Source organism: Protopterus annectens, chromosome 2.part0 (assembly GCF_019279795.1).
Source record: "Protopterus annectens isolate FY-2018-M chromosome 2.part0, PAN1.0, whole genome shotgun sequence".
Taxonomy (NCBI): Eukaryota; Metazoa; Chordata; order Ceratodontiformes; family Protopteridae; genus Protopterus; species Protopterus annectens.
In genome coordinates, this window is record NC_056728.1 from 914,098,106 (window position 1) to 914,121,692 (window position 23,587).

At 38.7% G+C, this 23,587-nt stretch overlaps 1 protein-coding gene across 1 annotated transcript in view; it reads right to left on the reverse strand.

The window, feature by feature from the left end:
• Positions 1-12,896: 12,896 nt before the first annotated feature.
• The window catches only part of LOC122792791 (AF4/FMR2 family member 1-like), a 1,648,712-nt gene continuing 1,638,021 nt past the window's right edge, over positions 12,897-23,587 (reverse strand). Inside the window, exon 18 of the mRNA XM_044060361.1 lies at positions 12,897-15,235. Coding sequence (XP_043916296.1) covers positions 15,114-15,235 — 122 coding nt within the window. The 3' untranslated portion in view covers positions 12,897-15,113. The remainder of the gene's footprint in view (positions 15,236-23,587) is intronic.

The window sequence follows — 23,587 nt, forward strand, 5'->3', positions numbered from 1 at the left end:
GAAGTGTCGCTGACAGTCTTGGACCTGTGCTATCTGTCTCTGTCTTTACCCTTACGTTTTTTCAGAAGATTAGTTGTTGGATGGCTTACCAAAGCCATATTGGAATTCAAGGACTGACAGCGAAAATTTCTAGCTACAATAAGGGCCCAACAACATATAGTTCTGGTGTTGAACAAAGCACAAAAGCAACAGCGGGGGATGTCGTAGTCTGGGCCCAAACAAGTGACGCAGTAAGAATGAAAGTCTCGGTGTGGTATTTGCTTTCCACAGGCGAGACAATTGTTAACTTTTTTTGACATTGGTTAGAGCAAGAAAAAAGGATCCCCAATAGGGTACTTAGCTTTAGAAGACTTCAATTTCAATTCAGAAATGAAAAACTCAGGTAGCGGCCGACCAGCACTTGTGTGAAATGCTACTGCTTCTGGCTCCTTGGCAAGAAAGACTGATGTAATGGTGTCAGCTGCCTGATTTTCTACCACTGATGACCTGACGTCAGTCCTGGAGCGACAGCAACCGACGTAAAAATACTAAGCCTCTGGTATTCGGGCCGACTGAGGGCTACCCTGGCAGGGATAACCCAAATGTGACAACTGCAACAGTGAAACATGAAGATCATCATATTTTCTGGGAATGTAATGAGTTGGAAGACTTTAAACATTCCCTGCAGAATGTACTGTTGGAAGTGTTGGGTTAGCAAGTCAGGAGTGACTAGGGAAATGATTGTTTTGAGCTATAATACAAACTCGGAATTGCCTAGCTATAGTAAGGCCTTGTGAGTCTAATTATCATGGCTGCCAAAAAAGCAATTACTAGAAAATGGAAATCAAAGTCTAAACCAACTTTACTAGAAGTAGTGAAGATAGTAATAAAGTTAAAACAGCTGGAAATGGGATCCTTAGAAAAGGGTTGGAACAAATTACATAGGAAAAATGGGAACTGTGGGAGCAATACATGCACAGGAGGAATGAGGTTTTAAAGAAGGCAGGTTTTGAATAAGCTATGTAATGGCTGACTAACAATGACTGGATATGTTAAAAGTGATGTGTAATGTTTGCAGCTACAGTTGTGCCGCACGGTTTGGAATGTATAATATTTGCAACAGAGATTGTGTCACTATGGTTTATTGTTATTTATATAAATTTAACATGGTCTATGTCATACCTTATAACTTAAAGATGTTTCTTGTTTTAACAAAAAAAAAAAAAAAAAAAAAGATCATGGGTGAAATAGGGGAGAAATTTCTTCTGAAGGTACTCATAGCAGTATGGAGAGAAAGGTGTGTACTAGTGCCAGTATTTGGGAATAAAGAGGACATTTATAACTGTGGACAGAACAGAGGTATCAAAACTCATTGTGTTGCATGAACATTCTGTAGAGGCTGACTGATAAATGAATACAGAGAATTGTAGAAAGTAAGATGGGAGATGAGCAGTTCAGATTCAGATCAGGATCCAGTGTTCGCAGTAAGATAGATACTTGAGAAGAAGCTAAACATGAGGAAAGAGTCCAATTGGGCATTCCTAAACATGGAGAAAGCATATAACAAGGTCCCAAAAAAGTTGATTTAGGCAGTGCTGATGTGCTTCAAAGTCCCAGAAAATTGGCAGAATTAGTGCAGGCTATGTACACAGATCCAATGACTCAAGTATGAACTGTGTTTGGTCTAACAGAGGGGTTCCAAGGGGGTTGTGGGTATGCATCAAGGCTCAGCGCTAAGCTCACTGCTGATCATACTGGTGATGGACTACATTAGCAAACAGATTGGAGGGAAAATCAACAATGTGGCATTAGAGGTAGACTCTGAGCAAGAACTTCAGCAAAGGATAGGGGAATGGAATGCAAAACTGAAGGCGCATGGGATGAAACTGAGTACAGATAAGAGAGTTGTAATGGCAGCAAAGGGGCGAATCAGAAGAAGCTGAGGACTGAGATAGAAGGGAATACAATGGAACAGGTTAGCATCTTCAAGTATCTGGGAAGGGTGGTTGAAGAGAAAGCAAGTTTGAATGAGGAGGTCAAAGCTAGAATCAGAGGAGCTGCAGCCAACTGGCACAGAGTGTCTGAGGAGTGCATGACAGCAGAATGCCAAAGAAGATGAAAAGTATTGGTGCACCCATTAGAGTTATGGCCTCACAGCAAGAGGTTTTCCAGTTTGATTCTCAGTTGGGGTGCCTTTTGTGCTGAGTCTGCATGTCCTCCCTGTATTCATGTGGGTTTCTTCCAGGTGCTGCTGTTTCCTCCCACATTCCAAAAACACACATCTGGAGTGTTTTTCCCCAAGCCTCTGCTGAAAATGGGCTCTGTCCCAGTTGGACTTTGCCAGTAAACAAATGTTAAATAAATAAATAAATAAAATAAGTAAAGGCATAGCAGTTAAGAAAGCTAGACATGATGGAGATGAACTACCTCAGGTGGATGGTAGGATGCACAATGTGGCACATACAAAGAAATGAGGACATAAGAACAGAAACGAAAGGAGCTCCAATTGCAGAAAAGTTCAAACATATTACAGTGATTAAGGCACATGTGCAGAAAAGCAGAAGTCAGTTTGGTGAAGATGATTTGGATCAGACAAGAGAAAATTAAGGCATCCAGCAAAGAGGTGGATGGATTGTGTGAGAGAAGACGTATGATAGAAAGGCATGAGTGTTGAAGAAAGTAGGAGAGTGGCACTGAATAGAGACATGGCGACAGTTGACAATACCTTGACAGAAGAAAATGGGAAAAATGGGACTGATGATGATGGAGTTTCTCAAACAAACTCTCTACTACATTTGTCCTGAAATCTTTTCCAAGCCATCTTCATGCCTTTCTGAACAGATTTTGGGTCGTTATGAGAAAAGGAAGAAGGGCATATCTAGGTAGTTCCCTTGATAACCACTTTGTCTACTTTTCCTTGTTTTTATTTCTCTTACACTAATTTCCCTTAACTTTACTTGCTTTTACTCTATTTTTCTGTCACCCATACCTACTTCACATATTATCTCTAACAAATACGTATTTCTTACTCTTCCCTCCTTTCTTCTTCTCCTCATCCACTGCTTGAAAGTTCACTCTGAAATTTGCTTTATGAGTAATAAACTCTCACACGTATAACATGCCAAACACACTTCATTGCTATATAATATTGTATTTATCTTGTTTTAATGATGGTATACTTGTATTTTTCTACATGTCATAGGTGTATTAATATTTGGAAATAATCTATGTATTTACCATATATTGTAATATTATGTTAGTTTTCACCTATGTGTATGAATCTGTTCTATTACTTGTGGAGCTTTTCTCCCCAGGCCTCTTCTGAAAATAGATTTAATTATCCAGTCGGACTTTCCCAGTAAACAAATGTCAATGAATAATAAATACATGGAAAATGAGTTATGAAAAACTTGCTTGAAATATTTTTTCTCTTCTCCTGTAAAAGATTTGAACAGGTCTGCAGTGGCAGCACCAAACAATAAATCCTTTCTAAGAGGGGATTCAAATAGTTTAGCAATGATATCCTCAATGTAGAGAGTGGGAATGAAGGCATGTAAAACTTCCAAGTTTTGGAAAAAGCATTTAATGCATCATAGCTACATCTGGTAGTCTGGCCACCTGAGTAGCCTGACCACCATAGAAATTGCCTGCTGCTTATTTTAAGAAACCTTAATGTTAGTCAAGGTTTTGATCAGTTTACCAAAAATAGATAACAGATATTTTGTCATTTAGGTTTAATAATTCAATGCCCTGAAGGCCAGAGTGGCAGAAGTGTAAACCTGCTTTCAAGTATGGATTCATGGCCCTATGATCTCTAAGTGAAGTTAAAACAATAGCAGGAGGTAAAAGTATGGAAGGCAGAGAAAACAGAAGAATTAGCCAAAAGTTTTTTATACAGGAATTTTAGATCCTACAGCTCTTTGTAGACCCTATCAGGCCTCTTAAGAGCCAGGGGCAGGGAGTCAGGTGAGGTAGAAGTAGTTGCAAACTCATCAAGAAAAGTCTCAAACTGGATGGACAGGTGCTGACATGGGAGTTCTTACCTCCAACACATTATAATATATCTTCTGCATATCAGAATCCGGTCTAAATTCCCATTCAAAATGTAACATCACTTTTGTGATAGCTTCACCAAAAGAGATTTTTTTTTAACAGAAGAGTGTTATGGGTAATGTGTCTTCATCATCTGAAACTATTTGGGCTGGAGAATGAATTTGAGATAAACTATACAGTATGCACCTGAATCAAATTTTTCCTCCTCAGATTCATGCTCTTTGGTGGGGGGAGCAGGAAGAAAGGAAGGACGCTTGAGAAATAAAATGGTCTTGTATAGGTCCTGTGAAAATTCTATCCATTCATTTTCTTGAGTCATTTGAGTAGGAGAAACATTCTTTGTCTTTTGTTTTTTCTTCTTAGCATTGACATCTGCTTTTACAAAGCATGGAGGATCTGACCCCTGCAATACCTCAATCAAGGATCCAGGCAGCTCTTATCTAACCAGGATTTAAGGTATGCCCTTCAGTCCCTCATAAATAATGATCCTTGGACCCCCTTTCTCAATTATATCGGTATTATAACTCATATCGGATGTGTGAGAATCAGACCCCCATACTGGCCTTTGAAAATGTCATGGTAGTGAGAGCTTATGAAGTCATTGGGTGTATCTTGGGCTCCTGCAACACCTTAATAGTTAGGTTTGAGTCCAACTGAGCAGACAGTGGTCCAGGCTTAGGCCTTTTGAATTTCTATTTTGGTGGGGGTGGGATGTTGGATGCAGAGTGTACCACCATTCTGGATTGGGCAAGGCACTTCAAATGCTGGGTCTCAAGTGTTTAACAAGGAAATATACATATGTACATTTTTTGGAACAAACAACTGACAAATCTGTCAAGTCTTATAGTCATGTTTAGCTCCAAGGCAAAACAAGCACTGGGAGTGGAGGTCCTTATCTGTCTATATGACCACACTTCCCTGTCATAGCTGATATTTAATAGTTTTAAACACCAAAGTTAAAAAAATGAATGCTCCCCCAATGGGGCACTTGTCTAAATAAGTGAAGCCATAGGTAACACCAATGACCATGCAAACAAATGGACCAATGGTTGCAAGACCTGTTTTCAGACTGGTGGGGAGATAGTCTGAGGATCTTGCACTCATATATCTGCTTATGTACCCTTAAACTCATGGGCTTAGGTAATGCATGAACATATGACCATATGGAAGTTTTAGGCCTTTGGTACTTGACCGGGAATCAGGCTTCCTTGGCGAGATTATTCAATAGTATTGTAATACTGCGACATTGATCTTAGGAAGGACACACCTATATTACACAAAATGTATTAAAGCAGTATCACACACACTGTAGAATATCTTTTAATGCATGCACCTTTAAGGTATCTTTTTACCATATACATCTTAAATGAATCATGTTAATTTGACAATTAATGATTTCAGGAGACTTCAGTTTCTTCATCTACATGGTCAGCCGGGCCTCTGTTCTCTCTCACATACTGCTTTAATACATCCAAAAATAGTGGTAGCACTGAAACTCTTGCAAAATTCGCATGTTCTATTTTTTTATTCAGGTTGCTTCTTTTTTTTTTACCATGCATTCTTCATGCATGGTACACTTTTGTTTCCAACAGTTGTCCTGTTATTCAAAAGTTTCCTGTGTCATTCTCCTCAGTTTGCTATTTTTATACTTTTCTGTACAACATTTATCAAAGATTTATCATAATGTTTCTCCTTTCTATTCGCTTCTCCTAATAATCCACACTGACACCTTCTTATGAGTTTATAAGGCTTCCTGGTCTTTACCAAAATCCTTTCTCGCCTCTTAAAATCCTATCCTTATCTGTTCTCCTCTAATTTGTCATTTTCTGAACTCCTGTAAGATCATACTCCATTTTGTCATTTTCTGCCCTGCTGCTTATTTGCTTTGTTTGTTATTGCATCTTTTTCCATTTTTGTTATATTCTCCATTATTTTTAATAGTTCCTTCAATTTCCCTTTGCTAGAGTTAACAATTAAGCTTGTTAATGCTTTCATAGGTTAATTTTCCCTTTATCCTGCATCCAATTTAAGCAGGATTCCAGCTCTTCTAGCTTCCTTCCCTCCTCTGTTACCTTCTGATTTAATTGCTTTATGTCCCTTTTGTAATTTGTAAGCTTACCAGAATTCCAGACTATACGTCTTTAATTTCCCACAACTTTTTGCTGGCATCTCCAATATTCATTACTCACTCCAAGGCACATCTTTGCTATTTTACTGGGAGTGTAAAATATTTGCACAGGCAGTTTTTGCAGATTGGTATCCATGTTTCCCTTGTTATTTCTCTATCACCAATTCCCTTCCATAGTCTAATCTGCCTTTCCATTATTACCCCTAGTTCTGTCATTCAGGCCTTGTATATCCTAGTCAGCAATCTGTTTTAACTGGCTTAGTCCATTTCACTTGTATCAGTCGTCTTCTCCTTTCAGCTGCTCCCGTTAGGGGTCACCACAACAGATTATTGGTCTGCAGAACGAGTGACAGTAGAGTTTTACTGTGTTGAGTTTCCAGCCTAGCGCTTAACCTTCTTCAGAAGGAACATGGATGCACACATTCACACCCAGGGCCAATTTAGCATGTCCAATACACCTTCAGCATGTCTTGGGAATGTGGGAGGAAACCAGAGCACCCAAAGGAAACCCACATGAACACAGGGAGGATATGCAGATTTCACACAGAAGGCACCCCAGCCAAGAATTGAACTGGAGAACCTCTTAATGTGAGGCGACAACACTAACTGCTGCACCACTGTGTCACCCATTTCACCTATATCAGTATTTGGATGTTATATGGCATGTTCAATTACCTCCTCTTTATTTCTGTCATATTGTTAAAATATTATAGAATTCATAATATTCCTGAAATTCCTTCCATCTACTTTATATATTTCTTAACATTCCTCCCAGTTCATCCTTTTTAATTGTTCCCAGTAGTATACATTTCTTTGCTTCTCCCTCCATCTCTCAGTTATTTTATTGTCACTGTCAAATTCTTGTTGAACATCAAATTTCCACATCCTGTTGTTGCTCTTGTATCTCCTTTAAAGATCCATATATTTCCTAGGAATCTGTTCTGGTGATTTCCTCTAACTCCTGCACCCAGATATTCAATGTGTGTGCTACTGCATTGTCTCATTCCTGTCTGAATGCTAAGTCTTTGCTGTTTTGCATCTGATATCCCAGTCTAACTTGGGCAGCTATGTGATATTGTTGAAGATATGGTACTGGCACAACCACCCTTCCTCTGCTTGTTGTGCCATCTTACCCCTCTCTAACCTTGTCTTATCATCACCCCAGACATATCTCATAATTTCCATTTCTTCTATTCCCAATATTTCTTTCTTGGGTTGTAAACAAATGCCTGGGCTGCATATACTATCAGGGGAACTATAATGATTTTTATTGCCTGGATCCTGCGATCCATTACTGTTCTTATTATCTCCCATCTTTTTAATATATTGTAGCTTCTTATTTTTGTTTCTTCCAATGTCTCCTTCAGAGATCAAGCCTTTGAAAGTAAATGAGTATTATATGCTTGATACTGGTATCTTTTTTATTTGCATCTCTTCTGTCTGCCTAAAATGAATTTTTTCCCTGAATTCCAAAAATGATAAAAGTGGTCGGCCACTGAATAGATAACTTCAACTTCAGCCATTAAACCAGATCTGGACTAATATGAAAGTCCTGTAGCTAAAAGAGAGAGAGAGAGTTATTGAAGCTCAAGTCTCTCTACACAGTAGGAAAGATCTTTATTAGAGAGTCCACTTCCTTCATTTAAGAGTGATCCTCCTCCTGTATTTATAAAGTTTGTTTTCCAAAATGCTCTCTTAGAGAGAAGGAAAGCAGTTATTCATCAACTGACTGACAAGCTCCCATAGAAGACAGATTTTTTGTTCTAATCTATATCAAATGACATACACTGCTTGCTTGTTTCAAATGCAAATTGACCTAATTATCTCAAAATACAGAGAAGAAGTTGGTAGGAAAATGACAGATTCTCTATGTTGCATGAATGGACATGACTTTCAAGATGCTAATTTTCCAAAGAAAGGGCCCTGCTGCTTGGTGAGAATGACAAAGACATTTAACATTGTATTAATACCTGACTAAATGGATAGTCTCCATTTTGTAACCTGCTGATCAAGATCATCCTTGAGGAAATCTTATTTTAAGGATGTGTTATCCATGGATATCAATATAGTCTTTTTATCCAGTTTAGTCTTCCAGTTATGGGCACTTCTGCTGCAATAAATTTAACATAGTTATTTTATAAATGCAGATTTGGAAAGAAAAGTCAACATACTTCTTGCTTTCCTACATTAGAAAACAGCATGAGATCACTGTGTTTATGGTACTGTGTTAAGACTGTACACACAATCCAACATGATATAAAGTATGACCACATACTGCGAACAGAACATACAGTCTGAGGAAATCAATTACATTTTATTTATAATGCATCTTCTCAAGAATCTAATAGCATAGAACAATAAAATACTTTAGAAAGAAATCAAATAACTACAGTAACTACATCATCATTACAGCATAGAACAAACTCAGTAGTATCAAATAGTCTAGATTAAACGGTAGAAGCTATTAGACAGATAAATAAATCATGAGTTAAAACAATAAGCAAATTGAGAATGAAAAGTAAATAAATATTCTTTCATTCTACTCTGATGATCAAGCCTTCCTTCAGCATCTAACCATTCATTCCCCCCAGGAGTCAGAACCAAGCACACCAAGACTGAGGCTGCCATTTCCATTAGAGAAGAGGGGGCTTTGCTTCTAGCATCCTACATTTGCCCATGCATTTCCATAGACATCCAGTGTACTTTCTCCAGTGACATAATCCTCAGCAGTCCTCCTATCCTATAAGAATAATCTCTGTGTGTTCTTTGATCTCTGTCAAGACATGTAACATATGACATGCTCACCCAGCCTCACTCCCTCAAGTCAAGTCAACAAATCCTCATCATTCCTCTCTCTCTCTCTCTCTGCCAACTCCTCCATTGCCCAGGCCACTAATCAAACATAAGTCTCCTGGGCTGTAGTCACAACTTCATCCTTCTACACCTTATAAATAAAATAAATTAGAAAAAATAATTCATATTTAAATCCCTATTCAAAAATAAAAGATGATTGTTAAATTTACCTGACAGATCCACACCGTTACACTCTATAATTTGTACAATTAAAACACAATGAATGAATAAATAAATTAAAAATGAGCACAATACACTAAATGATGCTTAATACAGACAAAATCAATTTTTGTTTTCTGAGATCAGACATTTTGCCATTAAGCGCAGCAATTTCAGATTATTAGATATGACAAACAAATTAAGAAAGGTCACAAAAAAGACCATCAACCACTCTGAGGCAATTTCAACACTAAGTGTTCGGACAAAGCAAAACATTAGGTAAGCTCAGAAAAAACATCCAAGCAAATTCTTATCTCATTAACTATCAGATGCCGCCAAAGTACACAGTTGAACTAGATGGGAAAAAAAAAAAACTTGGTCAAAACACATGAAAAAAATGCATCTAATATTGGCAAGATGGAATTCCTTCCAAACCAGATGATGGTCACAGGGGAGAAGTGCCAACTCCATGTCACAGGGAATGTCCCACCCAACTGAGCTGAATAAACTGCAAGGTAGATAGTGTATCTGCCAGTCAAGGCCGGGCATCAGTAGCAACAAACAATATGCTGAATGATCATAATTTTGTGTAAATGGGAACAAAGCCTTAAATAAAACAACTAAACTTGTTTTAACATGGAACTACTCTGCAAGATGGCAGACATCTGGGGAAAGTAATTTATTTATTTAAATTAAAACATATGATTTACTATTCTACATTGGTACAGATGAATGCATTTCCAAAGATACATAAACGTACTGACAGGTCAACATTCATGACCACAGCGGCACAACAAATACTGTTTCTCCTGACTCAAAATATATACTACTGAAACTATAAAAAGAAACAAATAAGATGCTACAAATTTTTATTTAACTGTAAGAACTAACAAGAGAAATAATCTATGAAGTTCTACGTCTTTCACTGACCAAATAAAATTTCAAAAAACTGTCACTTTCACTGAAGATGGGTAAAAAATTTCAAAGCTATACCCATTTGTAAACAACCAGTAGGAGATATGCAGGAACTCACCACATCAGCTGTTAGTTGAAAAGGTACTCTGCTGTGTGGGTGCATCCATTTTTTGACCATCCTGCATGTCTCTCAAAAAATTCTCAAGGCCCTACCATCATTGCAGCCTGCTCTTCCAGCTCAACAGCAGAAGTACTTGTCACTATAAAGAGGACCTTCCACTAAGTCAGCTAATTAGAAGGCAGGAATATATCACTTATGAAGCACATATCCCAAGGAAATGTGTTCTTCATAGATGGCATGCGGTGAAGGATAACCTTTAAAAACTCCTTCACAATGCATTATGCATACTAAAGGTATGCCCATCTTATCAGCTCATGGAACTGAAAGATGAATCTTAATAGCAGAAAAAATGGGGTGCATGTCAAACAGATCTGAGAAATAAAGAAACAAAAAATCCAGAGACTGGCCAGCAATGGTGAAAGAGGGGAGTCTTCAGCTCAGATAAATGCTTTTCACCTGTTTTGCAGAGAGCCAAATGGTGTTTTTTCCTTTCTACTTAAAATCTCTCAGTTCTCTGCTGGGTGATCTAGTATATGGACAACTACAACAAGAGCCAAAACACATTCAGGTTTGAAGCATCATGACTTCTGGAGTGTCATTGCTCTTACTGTCGGGATGCCGAAGTGTAGAAGGTTGTACTCCAGACCCATTGATTTTTTGTTACCTCCTATTTTTCTCCCCATTACAGTTGTACACAGTTCATCATATTTTCACTTCAGTTACATTTTAATTTAGTTATGCATATGCATGTTATGAAGTACTTCACCGATAGCAGCTTTTAATGAAGCCATTACAGTACATTCCTTTGTTATTCATGATGTTACACAGGGTAATGGTCTGTCATAGTTATACTATACAAACAAAATATTTCAGACTGCAACTTTATTCAGGCTCCTTTTTGATCTGGTAAACATAAGGCTGCTCTCTCTTTCACTCCTGTTCTTCCCTCTCTCTCTATAATATATGTATAACAGACAGATACACACACATATTTATAGACAGAGAGACAGAGTGATATTCCTCCTTCTTCACTTTCTTTACTAATCAGCATCAATGATTTCTCCTCCTCTGTTGGAGGGGAAAAAATTGAGCAGGATTATATTTTCCTTGACAGTCTCATTTGCCCCAGATCTAAAAGATCTTCAGAAGACAACATAGCGAGTCTCACTGCCACCACTGAAATAGAACCAAATCACAAGGAGACTGCCAAGACAGGAGGTACTCCATAACTCAGTAGAAAATGTACTAGTAGCACAAGCAATGGATATAACTTCTCTGAGATGAAAGTTTTAATACAACTGAAGACAAAGGGCAACCCACAACAGGGGCACAAAAGTGACCACTGAGCTACTAGCAGCTAGTCATTCAGACATGGCATCACTCTGGCAACCAATGTAGGAGTGCAAAGGAAGTGCTGAATATCAGAGTTAGCTGAAGAAACTTCTGCAGCCTTCACCTTTCCAAAAACACTGTAAAGGCAGAATCATCATGACTTGTGCTATGTGCTAACCAGTTTTAAATTCCTTTCGGACGAAAGGGGTGGAGAACAAGCCAACAATTACTTCAACACCAGCTGATCTGGAAGGACGGACAAGGTGAGGGCAGTATCTAACAAATGCTTTCCTACTATACTGCTGTGAATTTGCCTGCAATGCCTTCTTTCTTTGCTGTTACAGGTTGATGGCAGATAGACCATTTGTGGAATGTTACTTTTCTCAGTAATTTTTTGAATCCAGGTTTCATAAATAATGGTTCTCCAAGTTAGGGCAAACTTGTGCAATCTCCAATCTAGGCAGTCTCTCCAAAGATATCAGGGGATTTGTAGGAGGCTTCTGAGCTAGAAGCCCCCTGTAGGACTTACTTGGAAGTCCTAAGCAGGGGTGTTGGGAATGATGTTTAACCTGCTATCTCTGGGGCACAGGTGTTTTCTTCCTATGAAAGATGATGTCAAGCTGATAGTAACACAAAGGGAGAATGTAGGAACTCTACCATTGAAACTGATTTATTCAGTGATATTTTACACACAGTCCACATTCAGGATATGACTGCAAACATTTTCACCCTTACTATGCTGATGCAGCACCATCTATAAAGTACTGAAACACTTTTCAGAAGACTGCCAGGCCAGCCTCTTAACTGTCAATATTGTGAGGAAAGATCCTGATTTAGGAAGTCCTTAGTTTTGGAGGTAAATTCCTATTGTCAGGCTTGACCTACCATTTCACATAATTTTCTGAAATTCCCTCATTACATGTGATTTTTGAAGCTGTCTAGTGTGCAAAAACATGCTACATGACAAACATACTAGTGGCAACAATAATTTAAAGAAAGAGGACACACATATTACAATTTAATTTTCCTGAAGCAAAAATAAATGACCCTGTATGGTAGAATTTTGGAATACAGTTCATTAAAGTCAACAGATAATGTGCTTTTATTTTTCTCATCATTTTGTCACTCTGCTTTTTTAAATATGTTTCTGATTAGTACCCCCCATTCATACTTCAAGCAGAAGAGTTGCATGTTATTTGGTATACAAATTTTACGCTCAACATTCCAATTTTCAATGTCTGCAGGTGGAGAGGTATGTTGATAGGAGACTGCCAGCAACAACACATAATATTTAATAAGCCTAAGGGCCTCCTCAGAACTTAGATCAAGTGGCACAAAAGGACTCACTTTACCCCAAATATTTTCAATAGAATCTCTAACACCTCAGATTATGTAAAGGCAAAAGAATATGAAGGAGAAAGAGACAGCCCAGAAATGGACAGCCCATGCCTTCTCTTCTGTCTCCTGTTTTCTAGCCCTTCATTTGTGATAATTATCTCACAACACCAGTTATGGTATCAGCCCTATGATGTACAACATGAGAAATTTATCAAAGGCAGTACCTCAACAGAAGGGGCAGATGGTCCCCATATTGCATTCATGACACCTAACCAAACTGCTGAAAACTGCCTTCTCGTATTCTCATCAGTTGCCACAAAACATTGTGCAAGTTCTCAAAGACTATTCTCAACAGGGGCAAACCTTACAATGCAAAGAAAGACATGGGGGCGTGTAAGAATTAATTCAGTTCCCAGAGGTGACTACCCATTTATCTGGGAGAAGATAGGGGGAGAGAGACAGAAAAATGGAAACTGTTCCAGAGACCCAACTGTATGTGCATATGAGCCTCAAAGACCCACTCCTTGGTCATACAACATGACTTTAACAGGTGGCACCTTGGCCCAGGTCTTGTTCCCAAAACTAGATGCTGCAGTGACATCTCACTACTCAAATACATATATGTCTGAAGCTGAATATCTGGACAATGGCCTTGTACAATAAGATGAAAATCAGCCAAGAGCACAGGCCACTGCATAAACAGTGGACTGCTAACGCAGGCAAAGCCCTGGTGGTGTTAGCCCTAGTTCCATTGCCCTTTAGATTCTGCTTATCCTCCCCTGCACAGGATCCTTCAACGGGCACTCTGTTGGTTCTTCCAGTGATCCATTATCTCCATCTTTGGGCAGTGAGAAGTGACGAATGCTTCAGTCTTCTCTCATCCATTTTGCTGGGTCAGGAAGGTGTCTGTCTTTGTGAAGGACAGCTGTGTGAAAGTTCTTGACAGTGAAAATAAGTCTGATGGAGAAGGCCACCACAGAAGAAATTTCCCTTGCCCTGATTTACAGCAAGCTCAAATTTGATTAAAGGAAATTAGAAAGAAGTAATGGGGATAAAGGCAACAAACTTCAACTTTCCTTATACAGTGTATTTTGTCTTGGTATCATGAAAAAAGGCATCTTAAGTATTGTATAAAGACTCCCCCTACCTCAAAACAGAATCTGTATTTTCCTGTTATAGATGAAAAGCAACTGCTGAAACTACATATTCAAGGAACACCAGGTAGGAGTACACATATCCTGTTATTCAGCAGCCATTTGCTAAACAGTAAAATCAGGCAGTTATGAAAACAGCATACAGGCTATTTTCTTTCAATGATTACTGCTGCAAGTTAAATACAAAAACAGCTGTATTTTTCATTTACAAGACTCATTTCACAAAGGCACCAAGTTTAGATAATTCAGCTTCCACTTCTGACTGCAAAGGGCATTTACAAAGATTTAATCTTTCCTGGCTTTAGTTTCAATGTCAGATTATCATCTTTGATAATATATTTCAACTAGATAATTAAACAAATAAATTAGCCTAACCTTTTAAGACATAAGCAATCATTTTAACAATACATAAAGCAGCTATGTTACACCTTTCATGAAATCCTCTTGTCAACATCTGGACTTAACTGTATGTACAGTGGGCCATATAGTGGGGTGCACCTTAATTAAAACAGCAAATCAAATGCAACTAACTATTCATATACTGGCATTCTAATGTGGGCATAATAAGCAGACCAAAAACAAACACAATCCTCTTAATGTTGGAATGCACATTCACAGATCATTTATCTTTGCTGATATAGTTGCCTTCATAGACCACTTTTTTGTTTCTGTAGTCAATTAAACTGAACTCAACAGTTCACAAATGATGGTGTCAGTGTACAGGTCTATAAATTGCAATGCACTCTTCGTGGATTAGTTCTGAAGGCTCATGAATGGTGTCATAGTACAGGTCAATATATTGTGATCTGCTTTCCTTAGATTGGTTTCATATACTCTTCTGTCTTTACTCGTTATAATTAGGGCACTTATGGTAAACATGGAAAAAATACCAGTGATGATCAAGTCATTAACCCTTGTGGGACATTTTAGCCTTGGAAAAAATGTGTGTGTAATGCTGATGAACCCATATGGGCAAGAATTTTAAAGCTTTTAATATGATGACCAGACTTCCACCATACGTGATCTCTGTCTCTGTAAGAGCTGGAATCAGAAAGTAGCACACAAGCTGGTCCTTTGCACACTACTGTGTGTTCGAGTCCAATCTCAGCCAGTGTAAACCTTGTCTCGTGTACTGTACTAGTTCGGTCATACTGCTGTTGAGGGTTAGAGGATTCATGGCAGCATCAAGCTCGTTGAAGAATTCTGTGGAGAGATGATTAATCATTTTAAGAAAGATATTACAACAATGACACTAATCCAGTGGTATATAAATACATCAATACAAACATAATTAAATCTAGTTTTCAACACCTAAAACACAACAAAATAAGTACTGTTTAATTTTTTCCAAATAACTTAATACGTTTGTTTAAAAAATGAAAAATGATCACGTAGGAGATATGTAAACATAGATTAACAGAAAAGAAAACAAACCATATTAACATTTTTTCCATTTACATGCATTACACATCACATATCCTTTCTTTCCTGCAACTACCATCAGTCCAATGTTACATAAATTGCTGAATTCCTGCCTTCCTTTAAACATCATCCTCTCCTCCTTCTGAACATTATTCTGCACGTATTGATCCCACAATTTCCAGTTATTTCTATGTAATGTGCTCGTGCTCTTTTCTAAAGATCCAACTTCCAGTTCTTTTATCTCTTTTATAATATTAAATACTTCCATCAGAGTTAATTTAGACTTTCATTTCCATGTTCTAGTCATTGCTTTTTGGCAGCCAAAAAAATTAAACTTAATAAGGCCTTACTATGTCTAAGCGATTTCTTGTCCCAGCTCAAAAGGGTAATTTCCTTAGTTACTGCAATTTGTTCACCTAATATTTCTGACAAAGTACTTCGATGAGAATTTTTAAAATCTGCAAACTCATTACATTCCCCAAACATATGCTCCCAGATGCCTATTTTACCCCATCTCACCTCCAACATTTTCTATCGACAGGTGGAAAAATTCTTTGAAGCCTGCTTGAGGTATAAAAAATACATATGCAATCCCTTCCAAGCAAAGATCCAAAACTTTCTGGACTTTGTTGCATACTTGGGAGCCATACATAAATCTTCCCATTGTTCTCTTACAAATTTCGTTTCAAGTCTCTCTTCCCAATCTTTTCTAACTTTCTCTGATGTTTTAGTTACCATGCAATATTTTATATACCCTACTAATTAACCCTTTTATCAGATGCCTCTGTTCTAGATTCAACCAAAAACTGTACCAGAGCAAGTCTTTCACTTAAGCTTCTCCTATCCCTTTGCCTGTACTCTAATATCAATCTCTGGTATGAAAGGCAGTTTCTAGCCTGTTGTCCAAATGTCTTTTTGGCCTTGTCCCAGCCCACTCTATTATGTTTCCCTCTCTAGTTATTTGCTCACAATATCTTGCTTTCTTTGCCAGTTTTCTCCAGTAAATTCCAGCCCACACTTGCCTATTTTCTGTACCCTTGCTTGCAGTCATTCATATTGGCAAAATCTCCTTTTCTCCAATCCTGTGTTAGCTTAGTTGTTAGAATACTACTACTTTATGAATATAATATTCTGTATGGTTATTACTATTCTCCTTAAGGATCTGCATCCAAATTACCACACTGTGTTTCTTAAACTCCCCCCTAGTTTCATCATCATCCCTTTCCATTCTAAATGATAACCTTCTGCTTGTATTGTGCATATCGGCCTTAACTTTGTAGCTTTGAAATATACCTTCATATCAGGTAATCCTAAACCACTTTGTTCTGGTGGAAAGATACACTTATCCAGCTTAACTCTTGTTCTCTTCCCCTCCCAGATAAATTCCTTCAACTTTTTATTATTGTCCACACCTACTTCTCTGGTTGATAAAAATATGTCTGTCTCATACAAAGAACTACAGGGACTGAAAACATTTTCACTGCTTGTATCTTACTATCCATAAACAAGAGCTTCCAGGTTCTCAGTTTTTGTATTATCTTTTTTAGTCTCATCCTACATATCCTTAGCTGCAACAGCAAAAACCTTTTTCAATCCATACTCCTAAATACTTCATCTTATGTCCTCATAAATATGGATAGTGCCTGTGAGGTTGCCATCCCAGCTAACTGGACTTATGTAAATAATTCTATGACATTTGTGGATATTAATATGATTTGTTTGTTTGTATTACAAATGTAAGAGAACTATATATTATGTGTATATTAAACTACTGTTGCAGAAGTGTGTGCTGAACTGTATGTTATGTACTGAGCCAGAATGTAACCACAGTGTACCCTGCTGGAAGAGAACAGAAATCTGTATAAATTATATGCCTGTGCAAATGTGTGTCTTCATAGTACAGGTTAGAACATACAGAGTTAACTTGCAAACCCTCAAGAAAAGCAGAGAGTTTTATAACCGTATTTAATCTCAGTTTCAAGGCAGCTAAGAGACTGGATGTCTACAGCTAGAGGTTTCTTTCTATTATCTGGAAACAGAAATAATTACAGGTTTCCAGTGTAAAAATGTTTAACTTTTTTACAACTTCCAGTTTTAGGCAAACTTCTGAGAGATAAGTATTTTTTGACAAAGAGGTGCTAAATTTTAAGTTTCTGTTAGCCTGGGAACTGAAGGCAGAGGTGAGAAAGAGTGATGTCATCCAGAACTATCTCAGAGAAAGTCTGTACAGTTTATATTTGTCCTTGGTCCTAGAAACATACTCTCCACTCAGCACTTCTCACCTGTAATTGCCTTGCTCTGTAAGTAAGTTATTTAAAACATAGTTTTTCATACAGATAGATAGAAATATAGTAAGATTAGTTTAGATATTTTCTGTATTTATGCGAGACTGCCCTGCAATGTTATTTTAAAATATTTTTCGTGATTCTGAACACTGTTGTCATTGTGCTGAGTTATTGAGTATTGTCTTGTTCTTTTATTATTTATTATTAAATATATTTAAACCTTTTAATTGTGGCTGTTTTGTTTAGAGATATTTAAGCTCTTAGAGTACTTGCATATGTATTTGGTGACACTGTACAGGCTTCTCCTAGATAGCCTTAAATGTCTTGGACACATTTACCATTTGGATAATAGTAACATTACACAGTAAAATTGGTCACCTTTTGTATGGGCCTTATAGTAGCTGATAAACAGTGGTTGGTGGCAGTTGGTACTACCTTACAGTCTGGACAGAAGGGGGCATAGCGAGTGAACATGTGCCAGCCTTCCCCAGGAGTGTCTGTGTGTTCATAGGTTCATAGGTAGATACTAGGCTATCTGCCCTAGGGCATTTATAAGCCTAGCCAGAGTGTATTTGGCTTCCGCTTCCCTATTAGATTAGCCTACTGTGCCTCTGTAAAGTAGGTCACAGAAGGTACCCTTTTAAGATTAGTTTACTGTGCCTCTGTCTAGCAGGGACACAGAAGAGATCCCAGGGGTGAATTTGCGATTTCCCATCCACGCGTCCAGATTTTGCTTGAAGAGGGTCAGCGAGGGGCTATGTCTAACATGAATTGGGATTCTATTCCAGAGTGAGGGGAGCCTCTGGGAAATGAATCTGTCCCTCCAGCATGTCCTATTTATTTTTGTGCTGAGGTTTAGGTCCCTGGAGCATGTAGCTCTAAGGGACTTGGATTTTTTGACGTGGAGCATGTCCATTAATTCTGGGTTTGACATGGCTTTGTACGTCAGGCATAGATCGCCTCTGAGTAGGTGGTAAGCAACTGAGTAGAGATGGAGTTTCTTTAGTCGAGCTGCATAGGACATCTGTTTGTAGCCCATGATCCTCTTGGTGAGGTACTTTTGGGGTCTCTCCAGTTGCTGCAGGTGTTGGGTAAGGTACATCCCAAAAGGGGCACTGTATTCAATTATGGGCCTGATGAGTGATGAGTAGAGGGGCACAATGACCTCTCTTGATCTAGATGCAAACCCCTTCATGATAAGGTGGGCTATATAGAAGGTCTTTCTAACCACTTTGGCAACGTGATTATCAAAGGAGAGATTACTATCTACGTTGGTCTCCAAATCTCTAATTACTTCTTCCGTACTTAATGGATTACCATCTATGTGGTAATTTGTGGGCACCTTGTTTTTCCCAAAGGGGATGACTATGCACTTTTTAGCATTTAGCTTGAGGCCGTGGCTCTGGCACCAAGCATCCGTCTCTGTGAGACCCTTTTGGAGGATGCTTGTGTCAGCTGGAGATTAGATTATGGCCCCCAGTATGCAGTTATCTGTGAACTTTGTCAGCCATAATCCCCCCGTGTTAGCCTGAACCTCAGAGAAGTATATACTGAACAACAGAGGTCCCAGAACTGAGCCCTGTGGGATGCCACTTGTAACTGGTTTGGATTCGAACATGGCACCTGCGATTCTGACCATGTGGGTTCTATCTCTGAGCCAGTTTGCAACCCATCTTGCGATATAGGGGTTGATATTTAAGCTGGTAAGCTTATTTATGATGCCCGAGTGGGGTATTTTGTCGAAGGCTTTTGCGAGGTCCAGGTAGGCTGTGTGGACTACCTTGCCCTCATCTATGGCTTTGGTAACTGTTTCAAAGAAATCAACTAGGTTTAAGAAGCAAGATCTGCCCTTAACAAAGCCGAATTGGGTAGGATCCAGTGTCTAGAGGCTCCCAATGTCTTTATGAGTTCCATGATAGTACGCTGCATAGCTTTACAGACCAGACTAGTCAGGCTTATGGGGCAATAGTTTCCGGGGTCCGTTGTGGCACCACCTTTGTGGAGTGGGACCACTGTAGCTGTACGACATTCTTTGGGTACATATGCTGTAGTAAGGCTAGGTTTGAACAGTGACTTAATGTGAGGGTTCAGTTCTTCTTGGAGCTCGTGTAAGACACAGCCTGGGAGACCGTCCAGTCCCATAGATGCTGTGTTTTTTGCTTTGGAGATGGCAGCGTTCACCTGAGCATCTGTGATGTCAGGGAGGTTACATTCAGTTGGGATAGGCATTTGCTCCTTTGGGGGTGAAGGGGGGGAGAAGTTTGCGCTGAATCTGTCTGCCAGGATGTTGGCTATGTCTGTAGGTTCACTATATTTTGTACCGTTATGCAACAATTCAGAGCATATCTGGGAGTTTCTGCCCATGTTCCTGACATAACTAAAGAAGGCCTTGTGATTATCTTTAGTGTCTAGGGCAATTTTTCTTTCAAAACTGCCCTTTGATGATTTTATGAGGGATCAAAGTTTCTTGCTAATACTGATCAGAGATGCCTTCCCCTTTTTGGGATTTTGTTCTGTCATGTAGTAGCTACCTCCTTCTGTTGTATAGCTTATTTATGGCCGGGGTCCACCAGACCGGTCTCCTGTTTTTGGAGGAGTGAGTCTTGGTTTTATTTGGGATAGCACGATCCATGCATTCCTGCAGGTGCTCATAGAATGCATTTGTAAAGGATTCTGCGGATTGGGCTGTATTATCCTCTGGCCCAGGGGCTTTGAAGGATCCCACCTCAGTCTTGAGAAGTGCAAAGTTGGCTTTTGAGAAATTCTTTACAGTGATTTCCTTGGCTGTGGGTGGGGACGAGATATGGATGTCCAGGGAAATTTGTTTATGGTCTGATCTTACCAATGAGGGGTTTACCTCTGGTGTGGAACATAGAGTCCCCATGTTGGTGACGACCAGGTCCAATATGTTGTTCCCTCTTGTGGGAGTGGTGACCAGTTGTTCCATTGCGTTAGAGTTTATAAATTCAAGGAACCGTTGGGCGAGGGTGTTTGGGCTTGAGTAGTTTTCCCAGTCAATGTTTGGGTAGTTGAAGTCACCCAATAACAGTGTTTGGAGAGACCTTCATATTCTCCAGTGTTCTCAGGAATGCCAAGTGGGGTTCCTGTAACAGGGAGGGTGTTCTGTAGCAGGCTACAAACTGAAAGGCAGTTTTGCCCGCTGTTAGTTGCACATGGATAAATCAAATCTCAAAGTGTGAGTGTGTGTGTCAGCTACTTGGGCAGGGACAAGAAGCACTGGTTTGACAGAGAGGTTGCTGGAGGTTTTGGCTTGAACACACGGCTGAGATCTTAACCCTACAGCTATGCCAGTGGGGAGTCTTATTGGGGATCTGGAGAAAGAGAAAGAAAGAGACTGACTGTGATCTTTGCATGCTCTTAAGGGAAATTGTACTCGACTGTGTGTGTACTTGTCATCCTCCCAATGTGCACGTCCCTCACTGGTGCTAGTGGTGAGGATTGCGGCTCCTTGATTACTGGGCCAGTGCAGGGGTGTTACAGTGCCAAACCAATTCATGTGTGGGTTTACAATTTACAGCTATAGCACTACTTTTTATTTCCTGAAAAGACCTGAAACTGTCTCAAAATGTTCCACAGAACTGAGATATCTTTTTATGAATTTATTAGTTACAAAATAATATCTACAAATAAAGCTAACTTTTCTTGATTACCATACAAATTATAACTTTTTTTATTTCTGAGTCCCTTAGTTCCTTTGTCAATGGCTCTAAATATAAATAAAAGGGAGAGAGGACACCACTGCCTGGTTCCTCTGCTTAAACGCAACTTATAAGAGAGGAGCCCTCTGTCTTCAGTTATTGCCCCTGATTTTTCATATATATTCCTAATTAACCTTACTATTGTATCATGAAATGCAAGTGCTTAAATTGCCCCACCCATAAAGTATCAGTTTATAGAATGCTTTCTCTGCGTCAAGAGTCACTAAGAACAGCAGTATTTTCCTACATTCTGCTTCCCTTTGGATCATCATCATACTTCTCAATTGTCCCTGATTTTTTACTCAAATTTTAGCTCTATCCTGCTTAATCCCTCTTAAAGCTGGTGCCTTTTGGACAAAAGGTAGTGAATTATACTTAATAAATAATGAGAAGAATTAAGAGCTGAAAACTTGTTTTACTTCAGGAAATGTATATTAATGCATATTCTGTAATTCTGGTAATGCCTCAAGTTAACAGAAGTAATACTTTGAAAGTGTCCCTGATTGTCCTTGATTTTTTCTGGATTTGCCCCGGATTCTGTTGAGATGCGTCCCTGATTGGTTGAGAGTTATGATTATCATTACTCTACAAACATTGTCAAATGTTTGCCTCCCCTCCATAAAATCACACTGATCCATAAATATCAGTTTTGGCAACAACTTTGCCATTGTTTTAGCTAGTATAATCATGATTTAAAATTGAAATAGGCCTATATGAAGCTGAGCCTGATGGGTTTTTGCCATTTTAGGTAATACAGCCACCACGGCTTTCTTCTTGCTTCCCATCCATTTAAAATACTATTGAATACAATCTCCCAGCGCTTTATCATTTTCTTTCCTCATAACTTGCAAACATTCACAGGAATGCCATGTATTCCTGGAGACGTTCCTGAAGACTGATTATACATCACCTTTGTTATCTTATCTCCTTCAATCTTAACTGTTAGTTGATGAGCCTCATCTACCTCTAAGCTTGGCATATGTCTTCCATAAATATTTCTATTTGTGCTCTCTATCTCCATATTTTTCTGCTTTATATAAATGTTCGTACAATTTCCAAAATATCTCTAATACCTCTACAGGATCTCTAGTTACTTTTCTTGTTATAGGCTCCCTAAGTTTTGCAACAACCCTTTCTACTTTCTGTTGCCTAAGTGGTTTGGCAGTTGGATTAGAGAGCTCTTAACAAGCTGTTTCCTAAGGACAAGTGATGCAAAGCTTGATTCCCTGAGCTTCCACTGACTAACTGTACCTCTGAGCAAGTCACTTTACACGACAAAATTCCTAGGCTGAGTCTGAAAAAGTTCCATAGAGATCAGTGCTCTACCCCAGAAAACAAATACAAATAAACAAATTGTTGCGATAACAGTTTTTGTGCTTTGGAGTTATTAGCAAAAAATAGTTGCTTAACAGCAACCTTTCTAAACTCATGTACATTATCCAGATACTCCCTTATGTTCTCTTTAGCACTTTGCATTTGTGCTTCAGTTTGTTCTGTGAGATTCCCCTTATTCTGCAATAATTTATCCTGTCAGCCCCTCTATGTAATTCTTGTTACTTCTTAACCGTCTCTCTTTCTCTTTTACTTCTACCCTGTTTTTAAACTCCATTATCATTTGATCCCACTCATTAGCTACAAATTGTAAACATATTTCTATCTTACCTAATAATCAAATAACTTTTTACTGAAGAATTTTCAATCAAAGAGAGAGAATACAAATGAAAAAAAAAATCCTTTGCTTCTCCAGTACTTAACAGCCTATCATCTTGCAGAGGCTGGCTCCCTTCAGAAGTAACTATGGTGGTCATAGTCGCAGTAGTACTAGTACTAGTAGTAGTCGCAGTAGTACTAGTACTAGTAGTAGTCGCAGTAGTACTAGTACTAGTAGTAGTCGCAGTAGTACTAGTACTAGTCGCAGTAGTACTAGTACTAGTAGTAGTAGCAGTAGTACTAGTACTAGTAGTAGTAGCAGTAGCAATGGGGGGGTGTTTGTTTCTGCACATGCATGCCCAAGTATGTTTCATGAGTGGATATATATATATATAGCACATCCAAGTGGTTTTAATAACTGTCTTACAAGAGCAGTGTATGTATATGCTAAAAGTGAAAATGTCCAAGTGTGTTTCATG